The following is a 15973-nucleotide window of genomic DNA, read 5'->3' as shown; positions in this document are numbered from 1 at the left end:
TCAGCACCAAGGAGAGCAGAGTAAAACATCGCGGAGCAGAACTGACTTGACAACCTGCCTTTCCAATCTAGTTGACCCAGTGTTTAAATTATCCAAGCACCGCGACGTCCCCAGCACTCACACCTGGACCCTTTGTAACTAGGGTGCCTGAGACTTCTGCACAGTATTCTACTTGTCAATGTAGAGTGCAGAGTAAGTTTGTAAATCTGGCAAAAACAAAGAATGTTGGGAATGGTGAGTGTGGATCACTACAGGAGGAGTGTGGAACAGGTGGCAGAGTAGGAGTGTCAGGGCAGACACACCCACCCGTGAGATACCAGGCAAGGTCATTTGCTTCCAAACAATCTGATTATTGATCATTACAGTTTGTTCTCTGGTGCTTCCTAGTCCCACCCCTCCCCCTTCCCCTTTTTCCAAACATGATTAGCCACTCCCTGCCCGCTTTCCATTCTTAGTCCTCAGTAGACCTATATCAGAATCTAGTTTATCAACACTCACATGTCTTGCAATTTGTTTCTTATTGGTGCAACACAGAGTTACTACAGTGCGGTGTAAAAGCCTGAGGCACCCTAGGGATATAGGTGTGCACAGTACTGTAGTTATGGGGGCTGAAATACTTTTTCAAGGCACTGTAAATGCTCTTAGCCTCATTAAGGGGCATTTATATAATCGGAATCTGGTTTATTATCACTGGCATTGATGTGAGATTTGTTAACTTAGCAGCTGCAGTTCAATGCAATACATAATCTAGAAGAGAGAAAAATAATAACTAAACAAGTAAATCAATTACATACATTGAATAAAAAATGTGCAAAAACAGAAATACTGTATACTTTAAAAAAGTGAGGTACTGTCCAAAGCTTCAATGTCCACTTAGGAATCAGAAGGCAGAGGGGAAGAAGCTGTTCCTGAATCGCTGAGTGTGTGCCTTCAGGCTCTTACCTGATGGTAACAGTGAGAAAAGGGCATGCCCTGGGTGCTGGATGCTGTCTTTCTGAGACACCACTTCCTAAAGATGTCCTGGGTACTTTGGAGGCTAGTACCCAAGATGGAGCTGACTAGTTTTACAGTGGCCTTTCATGCCAGTGCCCCTCCATACCAGACAGTGATGCAGCCACTGGAATTAGTATTGTAGAATTGGACCTTTCAACTGAGTAGGCAAGCAAAGTAAGATAGTTGAGACTGCATTGGTAGAAATCCAGTTTGTCACAATTCTTCATGGACTTTTACAAGAAGAAGTAATAAGTAGATATGGCATCGAGCTGTTTTCTGAATAACAGTTAATTCTGAAGTTGAATTGCCAACTGTGGATTGGACTTTCAAAATGTCCCTCAGACAATAGAAGCCATTATAAGCAGTTTTGTTTGAAGAACAAAAAAAATTATTGATCTTTTTTGAGTTTTGTGCAACACTAATAATGAAGGTAAATTTGGTGTTTTTAGAATGTTGTTGCATGTGACATAAATTTAGTAACATGATAAAAATATGACCAAAATGCTGAAACAGATGAGTTCTCTCCATATTTTTGCTGCATCTTGTGAAGTAGATAAATTAAAAATCAGATTTTTGTAAAAGAAAACTTAATTCTCTCTTCATTCTTACCTCCTATCCTTGTCCACTGTCCTACTTCCTCTGAAAACATGTGACAGGGACCTGAAAAATAATGAAATCTCATGGACTATTGAAGATATGAATGGGGCTTTCTCTGAATTGAGCAAACTAAGGAAATTGTAAGTGAATTTTAGTTTTTTCTCCAGTGGAAATATTGTGCAGATATTCTACACAATTCAGTATTGTATGTATGAGCTTAATTTATATAATAAATTATATTATTTGAGTGAAAAAGTTGGATTTCAAATTACAGATTTGCATGGTACTGCAGATGGTGTCAAAATTTTCCATATTTAACTATTAACATGATGCTCGAGTGATTATTTTGCCAAAGGTTTATGATTCCTTGTCAAAAAGAAAAAGATTAGCTTTTTGTCACGTGTACATCGAAACATACAGTGAAATACATCATTGGCATCAAAATCAAAATGGCAAGGTTCGTGCTGGTGGCAGCCTGCAGGTTTTGCCACACTTCTGCTGTTGACATTCCATGCCCATAACTTACTAATCATAACTAGGGGAGGGGGGAGATTTTATTGGTGAAAAAAATGATACTACTTTTTCCTCACAGTTTGGTTTCTTTATCAAATGAAATGCTTACTCCCTAGGGGTCTACAAGGAAACAGAATTAGGTCAATCACACGGAAAGCATTTTCTGGTCTGGATGCACTTGAACATCTGTAAGTATTCTGGAATTCTAGCACAGATGGTGTTGAGCACTAAAGTCAATTGACTGAGGCTATATTTGGCTACTAAGTTCTTGTCCCTATTGTGTAGATTTACAAGATTAATCCCTGGAGTATGTGGTGGGAGGGAGGAGGGTTATTGACCGACAGAAGTTTGACCTTTAGTTGGATGTTTAGAAGAATGAATCTTGAAGGTGGACTGTTAATACAATGCTGCTTTGTGGAATGTCTAACACCAGAGGGCATAGGTTCAGTCCATGGATTGGTCTTTAGGGATAAGGTGAGGAGCTAGTTGTTTACTAGGAAGAATGAAGATCTGCAGATTCCTCTTCCTTGCAGGGAATATACATAGGACTGAAATCAATAGATTCTTGGCCACTTAGTGGTCAGGAGACATGGTTGGATGGCAGGTGGATTTGAGGCGAAAGATCAGCTACGAATGTGCTTACTGATGAATTGATAAGTTATGATTTTTGCATTGAATGACGTTTAAAAGGGGGAGAATGTAACCTCAGCTAAGTATCTGTTATTTGCTTTACTATTTTGGTTATCTCACACAGAATGTTGATAGGGCCTTTTGGCAATCAAAGAACACTGGTCACAAGAGCAAGGCACTTTTAACTAAATTAATGTTTATGAACTGTTTTAAATTGGGCTAATTTGTAGCAATTGAAACAAAATTTGTGGATATACTTAAAGTTCATAGAGACAGGGAAAATGCAATTTTTAATTAATGTACCAGTTTCTGTTTTTTTCAGGGATCTGAGCAATAATGCAATCATGTCTGTCCAGAGCAACACGTTTTCTCAGATGAAGAAGCTTCATGAATTGTGAGTGAGATAATTGAAGATTTTATGTAATGTGAAGTGGCTGTAGCTCTATTTTAGATTCCCCTTGCAGCTTTACGTAACATCTGAAATCCTGCTTGTGCAGTTCAGATGCGGACTATGATTTTCTGAGACTTTTTACTTCATTCAAACTGAATAATTTTGAGCACTTATTTCTCAGATACTTGAATACTTCAAGCCTCCTTTGTGATTGTCAGCTGAAATGGCTGCACCAGTGGGCAATAGACCATGGATTTCAATCTTTTATTAATGCAACTTGTGCCCATCCCCAGTGGTTGAAAGGAAAAAGTATATTTGCTACTAAACCAGAAGACTTCGTATGTGGTGAGTTAGGAATTTTTTGAAAAAAATGGTGCTGTTAAATCTAGATCATGAAAGCAGAGATGATAAATGTGTGGCCAGTCTTACTAATTCTAAACTGTTTTGTTAATCCAAGCATAGAAAAAAAGCCTGTCGATATATTGTTGTTTCTTTACTCCATTTTTTTCATTTTTGCTAAACTTAATAACTCTTCACAGATGACTTCCCCAAACCTGAGATCATTGAGCAACCTGAAAACCAAGCAGCTGTAAAGGATTCAAATGTGAGCTTCATCTGCTCCGCAGCCAGCAGCAGTGACTCTCCAATGACATTTGCCTGGAAGAAAGATAATGAGCTGCTTCATGATGCAGAGATTGAGAACTATGCACACCTTCGATCTCAAGGTGGTGAAGTAATGGAATATACTACCATCTTGCATCTTCGAAATGTAAATTTCAGCAGTGAAGGAAAATACCAATGTGTGATTTCCAACCACTTTGGTTCATCTTACTCCAACAAAGCCAAGCTGATTGTGAATAGTATGTATTGAGCTGCAAGTCAATTTTAGTGTCCTAGTTTGGCATGTTTCTTTTAGTTGGCAATGACTCTGGAAAGGATGTGTGTTTCAGTGAATAATTAAGGCCTGTTGAAAAAAAAAATTGAGTTATCTAATGGGTGTCTATATATTTAAATGGTTTGGATGGAATGGACATGAGGATGTGATAAAGACAGTTGATAAAGAAATTTCTTTACTACACCAAGATTGCCGCAACCTGACTTTCTAAATGTCTGCCTTATAAATCTGCATTTCCATCACTTTCTAACTTATTCTTAGTTGAGAAGTAAAAGCCGTTGTTATGTGTAGAATTAAGATGTACAATAGATGCACTGATGAACCATTCATTAATTTCTTGTTTCTGTCATGCTTCATAGTGTTACCATCATTTACAAAGTCACCAACAGACCTCACCATTCGAGCAGGAGCTATGGCCCGTTTAGAGTGTGCTGCTGTTGGGCATCCTGCACCACAGATAGCTTGGCAAAAAGACGGTGGTACCGACTTCCCTGCTGCGCGGGAGCGAAGAATGCATGTTATGCCAGAAGATGATGTATTTTTTATTGTAGATGTGAAAATAGAGGACATTGGTATTTATAGCTGTACTGCTCAAAATAGCGCTGGAGCTATTTCAGCCAATGCAACACTAACTGTATTAGGTGAGTTCAAATATAGAACATAGAATAGTACACCACAGTACAGGCCCTTCGGCCCACAATGTTGTGCTGACACTTAAACACTGCATCCCATATAAACCCCCACCTTAAATTCCTCCATACATCTGTGTAGTAGTCTCTTAAATTTCACTAGTGCATCTGCCTCCACCACTGACTCAGGCAGTGCATTCCACGCACCAACCACTCTCTGAGTGAAAAACTTTCCTCTAATATCCCCCTTAAACTTCCCACCCTGTAGTTTTTCTTCTTGTTCTCTTGTATTTGAGCAGTGGTGCCCTGGGAAAGAGGTGCTGGCTATCCACTCTATCTATTCCTCTTAATATCTTGTATAACTCTATCATGTTTTTTCTCATTCTCCTTCTCTCCAAAGAGTAAAGCCTTAATCTCTTAATCTCTGATCATAATGCATACTGGCTAAACCAGGCAGCATCTTGGTAAATCTCCTCTGTACCCACATCCTTCCTATAGTGAGGCGACCAGAACTGGACACAGTACTCCAGGTGTGGCCTAACCAGAGTTTTATAGAGCTGCATCATTACCTTGTGACTCTTAAACTCTATCCCTCGACTTATGAAAGCTAACGCCCCATAAGCTTTCTTAACTACCCTATCTACCTGTGAGGCAACTTTCAGGGATCTGTGGACATGTACCCCCAGATCCCTCTGCTCCTCTATACTACCAAGTATCCTGATATTTACTTTGTACTCTGCCTTGGAGTTTGTCCTTCCAAAGTGTACCATCTCACACTTATAACCATATAACAATTTCAGCACGGAAACAGGCCATCTCGGCCCTTCTAGTCCGTGCCAAACGCTTACTCTCACCTAGTCCCACCGACCTGCACTGAGCCCATAACCCTCCATTCCTTTCCTGTCCATATACCTATCCAATTTTACTTTAAATGACAAAATCGAGCCTGCCTCTACCACTTCTACTGGAAGCTCATTCCACACAGCTACCACTCTCTGAGTAAAGAAATTCCCCCTCGCGTTACTCCTAAACTTTTGCCCCCTAACTCTCAACTCATGTCCTCTTGTTTGAATCTCCCCTACTCTCAATGGAAAAAAGCCTATCCACGTCAACTCTATCTATCCCCCTCATAATTTTAAATACCTCTATCAAGTACACCCTCAACCTTCTACGCTCCAAAGAATAAAGGCCTAACTTGTTCAACCTTTCTCTGTAACTTGGATGCAGAAACCCAGGTAACATTCTAGTAAATCTTCTCTGTACTCTCTCTATTTTGTTGACATCTTTCCTATAATTCGGTGACCATAACTGTACACAATATTCAATACTTCTCCAGGTTGAACTCCATCTGCCACTTCTCAGCCCACTTCTGCACCTATCAAAGTCTCTCTGCAATCTTTGACAATCCTCTACACTATCCACAACACCACCAACCTTTGTGTCATTTGCAAATTTGCCAACCTACCCTTCTACCCCCACATCCAGGTCGTTAAATAAAAATCACAAAAAGTAGAGGTCCCAGAATCAATCCTTGCGGGACACCACTAGTTACAACCCTCCAATCTGAATGTACTCCTTCCACCACAACCCTCTGCTTTCTGCAGGCAAGCCAATTCTGAATCCACCTGGCCAAACTTTCCTGGATCCTATGCCTTCTGACTTCCTAAATAATATAATATATCATTGTCATTTGCCAGTTGTACAGAAATTTTAAAAACTATAATCTTATGCTATTTGAAATTGGGGCATATTTTGGTAATTTTAAAATCGTGATTTGTTTTACTGTGCATTCTTCATTGTTGTGTAGTCAGTTGATATTTAGTTCTTAATATTAACTTTATAGTTATCTTTATTTTCAAACCATCTTCATTCCAGAAACACCTTCATTTGTGCGTCCTCTTGTTGACAAAACGGTAGCAAAAGGTGAAACTGCAGTTCTACAATGCATAGCAGCTGGGAGTCCGCCTCCAAAATTGAACTGGACCAAAGATGACAGTCCTTTATCAGTAACTGAACGGCATTTTTTTGCTGCTGGTAATCAACTGCTAATTATTGTGGACAGTAATCTGGGTGATGCTGGGAAATACACATGTGAAATGTCAAATACCCTTGGAACTGAGCGGGGCCACATTCGCTTGAATGTCATTCCTACACCAAACTGTGACTCTACACAAAGTGCTGCACCATTCGAAGAGGATGGATGGTCTACCATTGGCATTGTCATCATAGCGGTGGTCTGCTGTGTGGTTGGCACCTCCTTAGTGTGGGTGGTTATTATTTACCATACAAGGAGGAAGAGTGAGGACTGCAGTGTGACGAACACAGGTATAAACTTTAAACATTTTTCATTCCCCAGTTTTACGTGTGTGAGAGAGAAATTAAATGAATGCAATAAAAACAATTTCAAGCATATTTTTGCTGGCTTTTGGCCCCCTTCTCCGCTGACTCTGCATTCAGCTTCAGTACAATTACTCAGATGCAAAAGGCAAAGTGGTTTGGTACTAGGCTCTGACATTTCAGAATTGTCATGTTGTTCAACTGCAGGAAGTATTACAGTCAAATTCAGTTGTGCCTTAATTTCATGTTCAGACATGAATATTCTATAGGCTACCAGTTGACACTTAGGAAAAAAAATCCTGGCTGATCTATTTTCTCCCCTCTTGCTTAATTATCCAGGGACTGATTGTGCTCCTATTATTATTTCTACTGAAATTAAAGCCAGCATGGATCAGTCAGTTTTTAACACGTATGGTTTAGCTGTTCATTGGAGTAAATTGTGAGCCATCAAGGGAACTGGTAATTTTTTTCCTAGAAATGTTTTGTTTCCCTTTGTTAGTCCTGTCCCCCACCTGCCCTTGATGATCCCAGGCTAATTAACTCATCACCTGCACCTGTATTCTCATTGGTGTCATGGTGCTCACTCATTAAACAGAACTGTTTCTTTGAAGCATGCTTTTTATTATAATAAAAGGGAAACTTGGAGGGGGTTACAACCCAAAATGTTGACCATCCCTTTGCCGCTTGAACTTCAGTTTGCTTTTTTAGCTCAGACGTGCAGCATCTAGAGTCTCATGTCTAAGAAATATTGATGTTGGGATTTTGATGTTGAAATTTTAGGATTTAGAAACATTTTGGATTTTAAGTGGTGGCCCCTTTTCAATTCACTCAATTATCATTTGTTTTCCTCTATATAATTGTTTTACTGGAGTCTTAATTTTTTATTCATTAGTGTTCCAATGTTCTTTATATTTGAAGGATGTGACTTGTGTATCTTGTTCACTGTTAAGCTGCAGGAAGAATTATTGTCTCTGTAGTTATGCCTAGCATTTCTCTCTAAATCATGATTCATGCTGAATAATGTTAATTAAGAGCAACCTTTACCCCTCGCCCCTCAACCCTCACTTAACATTACTCATCACCACCATCAGCAGTTCTTAAGGTTAGAGTCCTTCCTGAAGACAATTACATTTTCCTCAGTGAATTTGACTAAGAGAAGTGTTTGTACTTTGCCCATGGGAGCTTAGCCTCCAGAGCTTAATACTACATAATGTAAAGCAGTTGTGCACTGAATCTATGTGTGTGTGGGTATAACGGAAAATATGCATGAATCTAATATAGTCTAATGTCTGTCTTAAAATAAAAAGGTTTTTTTCAAAGCTATTTAGTTGGTTACTGCAAAAGGGCTATAGACATTTAAAATTTAGTAAGGTAATTCAGAATATTGCCTAGAACTGGGTTTACAAAGTGACTTCTGATTACATTTGTTAAATAATTTGGCAACATTTGGCATAAATAATTGAATCACTTATGAGTCCTGAAAGGGACTTAAGCAACTTTAAAGTATTTTATTTGAAAGCTTTTTTTAAAACATAATTTATGTTTAAGATGTTAATACTGTTCTGGTTTCACAGATGAGACAAACTTACCTGCAGATATACCAAGCTACTTGTCATCCCAGGGAACACTTTCAGACCACCAGGAAGGATACGGCCGATCAGAAGCTGGAAGTCACCACCAGCTTATGACAGGTTCTGTGAATGGATATTTACTTCAACACAGAGGAAGTGGTGGTGAGCTTGGAAAACTAATTTGTTCAGTGAAAGTTTCCTCACTTGTAAAGTAAACAAATGGCATGTGTGCTCTGATTTTTGGTAGTTTCCAACCTGGCTGTAGTCAACATTGTTCTGTGTGAGTTGATGTTTGCAAATGCTTGGAAAGACTTAGCTAGCAATGAATTGAAAGTAAAAAGTGACCTCATGTCCACAAAGAATAACTAAAACTAACAAATTAGTAACTACTTAGCACTGATCTAGGCCCAAATTTGAATCAAGTTCTCCTCCCAGGCAAATGGGAGGTGGCATCAAAATTGAGGGCTGCCTGACAGTCCAATCAAGCAACTTCATAGCATAGATACACGTGCAACATCATGACAGATGTGTCATCACAATATTGTCTCCTTTATCAGCAGCACCTTCCTAAACGAAGAAACAAATATACAGATCAGAAAGTATAACCCTGGAAGTTCTCGACATTTGAGCCCAGATGTCATGTCTGTGGCTTCTGGTTAAACATGGGTGAAAGATAACTTCCTGTTTACCATCAGTGTGCTTGTTCAGAATCCACTTGGGTGGATAAGTGCAACTCCAACAACCTGCAGCACAATTCCAACCACCCTTTCCACCACCATCTTGAATAATTTGTTCCTTTCTCCATCTAAGATGAGAACTACAGTTGAGATGAGTTTTCTAGATATTACAATATCTACAAAAGTTACTACAGCTATTTGCTTCAGCACTCAAACCTGTAACCTCTGCCACCAAGAAGTACAAAGACTTACAGTTCATGGGATGTTAACACCCACACAGAGTTCCCCCCCCCCCCCCCCCCAAATGTGCACCACACTGCCTTGGAAATGTGTTGCTCTTCCTTCAGTGTCAGTCTTACAACTTTTACCATAAACAGTGAGTTAGCATACCGTCTTCTGTAGAATAATTAAGGATGGGAAATAAACACTTGCTCGAGGTTCATTTACTTTAAAGACACTTTGAACATGATATAAATATTCCAATTAGAATGCAATATTCTACAGCAGATTTTTAAGGCTTGATGTGCAGAAAAGGAAATGGCATTTTTAGGAATTGAAATATTTGCATAGGGCAGTCTGATTTAAAGTGCTTTTTTGTTTTCCTTAAGATCTTTGTCACATTGACAACGGAAGTGACACTGACATGGAAGGCATATCTGATCCGCTAGTTTTTCATAACACAAACCAGAGAGCCTCAATGTATGTTGGAGGAATTATATATGATACTGAAACACTGGATAGGATTCACCATCAAGGTAAGCTAGTTAAATGTTTGAACACTCCCCCCCCCCCCCCCCCCCCCCCCCCGAGATGGTACAATGATGTTGTGAGTTGAACTAAAAGGGAAGTTTATGGGCAGTGCCTCATATGCCGGGCTCCAGGTTGCGATTGACAGTAATCTCACCAGCCATGATACTCCTGCCACATTGTGGTGGTAATGATTAACCTATGCTGTAATGCTCATATTTTCCACACATAATTTCAAGTGTTTTCAGCTTGGGAATTTGAAAATACTTTCTATATTTTGAATTTCTACAGATTTGTCACTTTACATCAAAACTTACTGCTGCAAGCATGATTTTTGGCAGATTTGGCAGCGATCATGAAATTCAATCATTCTTTGCTGAGTAATTTACTGAAAACAATATTGTAAGAATTGTTTTAAATTTAAATAATTGACAAAATTGTGCAAACCAAAACACATAAAATTTCTTGCCTTTTTATACTGCCTACAAATTCTTCTGTTTCTTCAGCTGTAAGGAGAATTAAATATTATTTGAATGCCTCTGCAAACAGATTTCTCTTCTTAAAGGCAGATTTCTGCCCTTAACCAGAAGGAGCCAGACTGTCTCTTACTTATAAATGACATACTGTATGACGGTGGCGAAGATTAAAGCATTTCTGCACTCATTGTTACTGTTGAGCCCGTTGTCTAACTCGATGAGGTTAGACTTGCACTCTGATCATGCACTCATTGAGCTGGTGTTTCTCACTGATGTTACGCTTGCACTCTGCTCGTGCACTCACTTATCCAAAATAGGTGATCTGTCAACACCCAGCTTTACCTTGCCTCAGATTCTTAACCCATGCAGTCCATTTTCTCCAAACCATTCATCTACTTGTCCAGCAAAAGCATGAGCAGAAACTAATCTTTGCCTCAAATCATTACTTTGGTATCAATTCTGTTCCTTGGCAGCTAAAGTTTGAGGTAGATTATCTAGATCAGAATCGGGTTTATCACTGATTTGTGTGTCATTGGATTTGTTTTGCAGCAACAGTACAATGCAAAGCCCTAACATTATGTTAAATATACAAAAATGTAGTGTTCATGGACCATTCAGAAATCTCTGGCAGTATGGAAGAAGCTGTTCTTAAATCATTCAAACTCCTACATCACTTCCTTGATGCTAGTGGGGTCCTCAATCACTGGTGCTCACTTCTTGAGGCACTGTCTCTTGAAGACGTCCTTAACAGTGGTGAAGGTTGTATGCATATTGAATTCCTTGTGGTAAAGGTGCCTTTGCATCAGAGGGTTTAGATTTCAGAGGGATTGTAATTGATTATGAGATTGTAATTGTGAGCATACTACCCTGGAAAGTTGGTGGAAGCATGTATTTGCAACATTTATCTGTACAATCACTTGAATTATCATTGCATGGTAAGTTACAGACCAAGTCATGGTAGGCTATGGACCAAGTACTTGTAAATAGGATTAATATGGATAGGTGTGAACAAGAAGTGTATGTTTCTGTGCTCTGACAATACAAAAGTGCAAATTTCTAGAAATGCCCCTTGAATTGTCTGAGGCTGCATCCACATTATGGCGGATAAATCCGTAACCGAAGCTTTTTCTCTTCGTTTTTACCCTTCGTCCACACTAAAACGGCGTTTTCATCCTCCGAAAACAGAGCTTTTCAGAAACGCTTTCCAGGGTGGGTTATTTTTGAAAACGCTGCTCGGGCAGATCAGTGTGGACTGTGTAACCAGAGAATTCTGAAAACGCTATCAAACAGCAGTGCGCTATTTCATTGTTTTCTTGAACGCAACCTAACAATTTCAGAGCAGTCAGCAAAGAGATTGAAGCCAGAAGAGTTAGAAATGTACTCACCAAATACTTTGACCCATAACTTACTGAATAAATAAGAATACTGTACTCACTTTGCCCTGTTTTCTGTCCCTGCTCGTATGAAGGTGATTTACCTGTTTATGCAAGTACTTATCTGACAATAGATGTGTAACAGCCTAATGTAACATTGTATGGAACATTGCACTGATGCAGACATGTTTTATACATTTAACAAGGTGCTTTATTAATGCAATAGTGTTAGTCAGTTTCTCAATGTTCGTCGTCAGCCGGGTTAATCTGTCCGTTAACTCCGTCGGTTACCGGCGTATGCTCCAGTATTTGTTTTTTTTAGCTTTAAGTTCTCCTGTGCGAAAGCCAACAGCTGTCCATTGTTTTAAGTTTTTCTAGTCTAACTACACAAACGCACACTTTTACGGCAAGATTCGACACGAAACATGTCGCTTGTTTTCGGTAGATGTGGCCTGCGCATGCGCAGGAGGAGGAGATTCGCCGAAATCTCCATTTCAGTGTGGATAGAGATATTTTCAAACTCGCATAGTGTGGACACCTATCATTTTTACTCGAAACCGGTGTTTTCAAAATTATCCGGTCTAGTGGATGTAGCCTGACTCTTTCTGACCTCTGAAGCCCTTATCTCCTATTGTTATCTCCTAGACATGACTACTCAATTGATCTCCTAAAGCTTGACATTGTCCAAAACCCTGCAGTCCGTGTTTTCTCACAAATTTCAGTTCATCTTTTGGTAATTTTTTGCTACTATTTCTCAAATCTGAGTTAACAACTGGAAATAGTCTCTCAATCTTTCAAAGGTAAACTGATCTGATTAAGTGAGGGCATTGTGGAGATAAATGTTTTATTCACCATTGCAAGAGATCAGTTTCTGACTAATATTTTTTGAAACCAGATGGAAATTCTGACCAGGTGGTAGTTGATGCTGGTGCCTACAATGATTCTAGCACATTTTCAAAGAAGAAAGGATACCCTCAGTTCTCTCAAGTGCCCCCTGAAGACCTCTTTGACCAAGTCATTGCGAAAAAGGTGATGCGGCTCCCAAATTCAAACTTGTTCAGTTCTGTTCAAGCACTACAAAACGTGACTGCTGTTGACATACCAGTTTCAAACGGGAATCCAGAAAAGTTAATGGCAACCCACAATGTGTATGGTGGTAGGTATTCCTTAAACGAAATAATTTTGAAATTTAGATAAACAAGTTACTTTAACACATTTACACAAACATATTGTATATCCTTTTCTACCTATTGGTTTTCTTGTATAGAATGCTTTAATTCAGGCAATAATACATTGATTATGCACTAAAGTTAATTTTTTGCATGCATAACTGAGCTATAGCCAGTTTAAATTATTTTTGTAGTCTTAGAGATATTGAAGCTAATGTAATGTCTGCGGCAATCTGATTGAAATTATCACAAATTGCAATTTGAGGATTTGCTACTCAAATAATCAGGTTTCAGTGGAACTTCAACATGTTCAAATTCTGTTTAGAGAACAATGGTTGGATTCTTTTGCTTGTGCTTTTGTCTTAAATTGCATCATCTGTTTTAATAATGCAGAGCAATATATTGTTTTTTAATTAGATCTCAGTCACAATTCTGTAACTGATGAGAAACATGCAGTATTTATCTGTAGGGGAGAGAGACAGATTAGTATAAATAAACTTAAACTGGAAATTTGGGTAATGTTCAAAGAACATTGACTTTTACGGTTCAGTGAATCTTCCTGATTCTATTTACGTTTGGGATTTTAAAAAAATTACAGATCTTTTCTGCTTAACTAGACCTGAAGGAGATGGAATTTGAATTTTTTTTGCAGAAACCACAGTTTACATCCAGAATTTGTTGAGCAAAATTGTATTATGCAGATTAAAATTTTGCAAATTGGGTCATCTTATGCTGCTTTTGAACAATGTTCTTTATGTTTGCAATTTTTTTTTATCAGGGACTTTTGGAAAACCCTTATGGAGACGACACCAAGATCCCTATTCTGATTATATTCAACCAGCTACTGCTCGGTCTTTAACACTTCATCATAATCCTCAAGGCTCATTGGACAGCGATTCTGAGGTTGAAGCAATATCAGAAGGTCCCTCAGTTTCTCTCACAGGGAAACACAATAGTTCTTACGAACATATTGATAAATGTAGGACTCCAACTTTTCAGCCTTACAGAGTTAACACGTAGATACCATCATCATGAACTATACTGCTCAAACTTATCGTACCAAAGAAAGACTTAACCTACCTCAAAACTGTTGCTTCAGTTTTCCAGAAAAGTGATTTCTAATTGTATCTTAAAGATAGAAGATGCTATAAACTGATGGTTAATGGACCAAGAGGAAGCATTGTTAATGTATGCTTTTATTTTGAGAGCACCATCTTCTGGAGTATGATGAATTTGCTATATTTTTATTATTTTATACTTTTTTACTGAATATTTTAAAATTCCAGCTGTAAATTATGTAAATAACAAGTATTTACCTTTGTATTATAGGGGATAATGAACCTTGTCATTATGCTAGAATTTTATCATTGATGGTACAGTGTGTTAGTTGTGGTGCTATGTCTGACTATAGGTCAGCATTCTAGTGCCTTATTTGCACATTTACATTGACAATAAAATAGAGTTTTGCTTTGAACTGATGTTAAAGAAACACTTTTTTGTATTCTGACTGAATTGTATAATCTTTTGTTTCTTGGGTTCTGGCTCTTAACAGCCCATCAATGCTGCTGTATAACAAATGTCTGTGGGTCGTTAAAGGTCCGTGTTTATTGAATTTTTTAGAAAGTAAGGTTGTCTGGTAACTTGCCGAATAATGGTCTGTGGAGTCCAAGGAGAATCATTATCTATTAGTCATTCCCGCCTCTGGTTATCTTGGATCCCTTTGTATTCACGTTAAAAGTACAAAATGATATGGAGGTTAGATGTTGCTGGATTTAATGTCAGTGATGTTCAGAAAGGGTCTGCATGCTGTTTACTTCTGGCCTTTTAGTCCAAGGAGACCCGAGTTGCAGTGTAGATGCCTAGTAGCAATATGGAAAAGTTCCCAAGGTTTTACTGTGTTTTGTTTCTCCATTAGTGTTTTTTTATTTAATGGTCCCTCATTTCTGTAGTTTGTATTGCATGATTTTATCATATTTACAATACACTTTAAAATAAAGGGAATTGCACAAATCTGGATTCAAAACCAGATTCCACAATGATTTAAAACAAAAAACACCTTGTATTTTAGACCAATTTTTAAACTTAAGTGCACTACAACACAAAAACAAACCTTTCAGCCCACTTAGTCTGTACTAAACTGTATTCTGTCTAATCCCATCAACTTCCATACCTCTCCCATCTTAAATATTGCAGGCAGCCCACATTCACCACTTCCAATGGTAGCTTCCATGATCCCAACACCCTCTCAGTAAAGAAGTTTCCCCTTGGGCTCCCCTAAATATTTCAGCTCTCATCGATAACCTGTGACTTCACACAAACTCAGTGGAAAAAGCCTGTTGTATGGCGTGGGTTAGCATGGGCTTTGTGACCATGATTGGTCCTGACAAACTTTTCTAGAATAGTAGTTTGCTATTGCCTACTTTTGGATAGTGTCATTCTTCAGAGACTGTCTGCCACCTTCCTCCCCCACCAGCATTTGGTAGGGTTAGGGTACAATGGTTGATTAATGGTTACCGTAGACCCAATGGCTTGAATTGGCTGCTTCTGTTCTGTATCTCTGACTTGAACAATTGATAAGACTTGTATGGCCTCTGAATATTCCATCTCTTAGACAATATTTACATTTTGCATCAGGATCAAATGTAGTTAGTGACCTTGGTTCTGGAGTGGAGATATTGAGCATTGAATAGTTTCCTGTTTGTCCGCTAGACTAGTTCCGGATTAGCAAGAAACTTTTATTGGAGGGTGTTGTGCCACAATGCAGTAAGAAGGATTGAGGAAAGTGAGAGTCATGCCAACTTGCTTGACACCAGTCTGCACTGAGTGTGGTTTCTCATTAACCATTGGTTAAAATTATAGCTTGCATGATTGCAGTTGATCATACAGTAACAACAAGACGGAAGTGAATTTCTGCAGGTAGCCAAAGGGTTCCTCTGGACTTCAGTCTGTGAAGTTGAGAAGGGTCCAGTTTGGAG

At 38.7% G+C, this 15973-nt stretch overlaps 1 protein-coding gene across 1 annotated transcript in view; it reads left to right on the top strand.

The window, feature by feature from the left end:
* lrig3 (leucine-rich repeats and immunoglobulin-like domains 3) overlaps positions 1–14472 on the top strand; it is a 67514-nt gene extending 53042 nt beyond the window's left edge. The window contains exons 9-19 of the mRNA XM_073058724.1: positions 1650–1730; positions 2220–2291; positions 3056–3127; positions 3306–3469; positions 3664–3984; positions 4379–4660; positions 6524–6973; positions 8560–8718; positions 9842–9988; positions 12725–12985; positions 13777–14472. Coding sequence (XP_072914825.1) covers positions 1650–1730; positions 2220–2291; positions 3056–3127; positions 3306–3469; positions 3664–3984; positions 4379–4660; positions 6524–6973; positions 8560–8718; positions 9842–9988; positions 12725–12985; positions 13777–14018 — 2251 coding nt within the window. The 3' untranslated portion in view covers positions 14019–14472. The remainder of the gene's footprint in view (positions 1–1649; positions 1731–2219; positions 2292–3055; positions 3128–3305; positions 3470–3663; positions 3985–4378; positions 4661–6523; positions 6974–8559; positions 8719–9841; positions 9989–12724; positions 12986–13776) is intronic.
* The last annotated feature ends 1501 nt before the right edge of the window (positions 14473–15973 follow it).

This window comes from Hemitrygon akajei, chromosome 10 (assembly GCF_048418815.1).
Source record: "Hemitrygon akajei chromosome 10, sHemAka1.3, whole genome shotgun sequence".
NCBI lineage: Eukaryota > Metazoa > Chordata > Chondrichthyes > Myliobatiformes > Dasyatidae > Hemitrygon > Hemitrygon akajei.
Note: the sequence above shows the minus strand (reverse complement) of the source record. Positions and strands in the feature narration are given on the sequence as shown.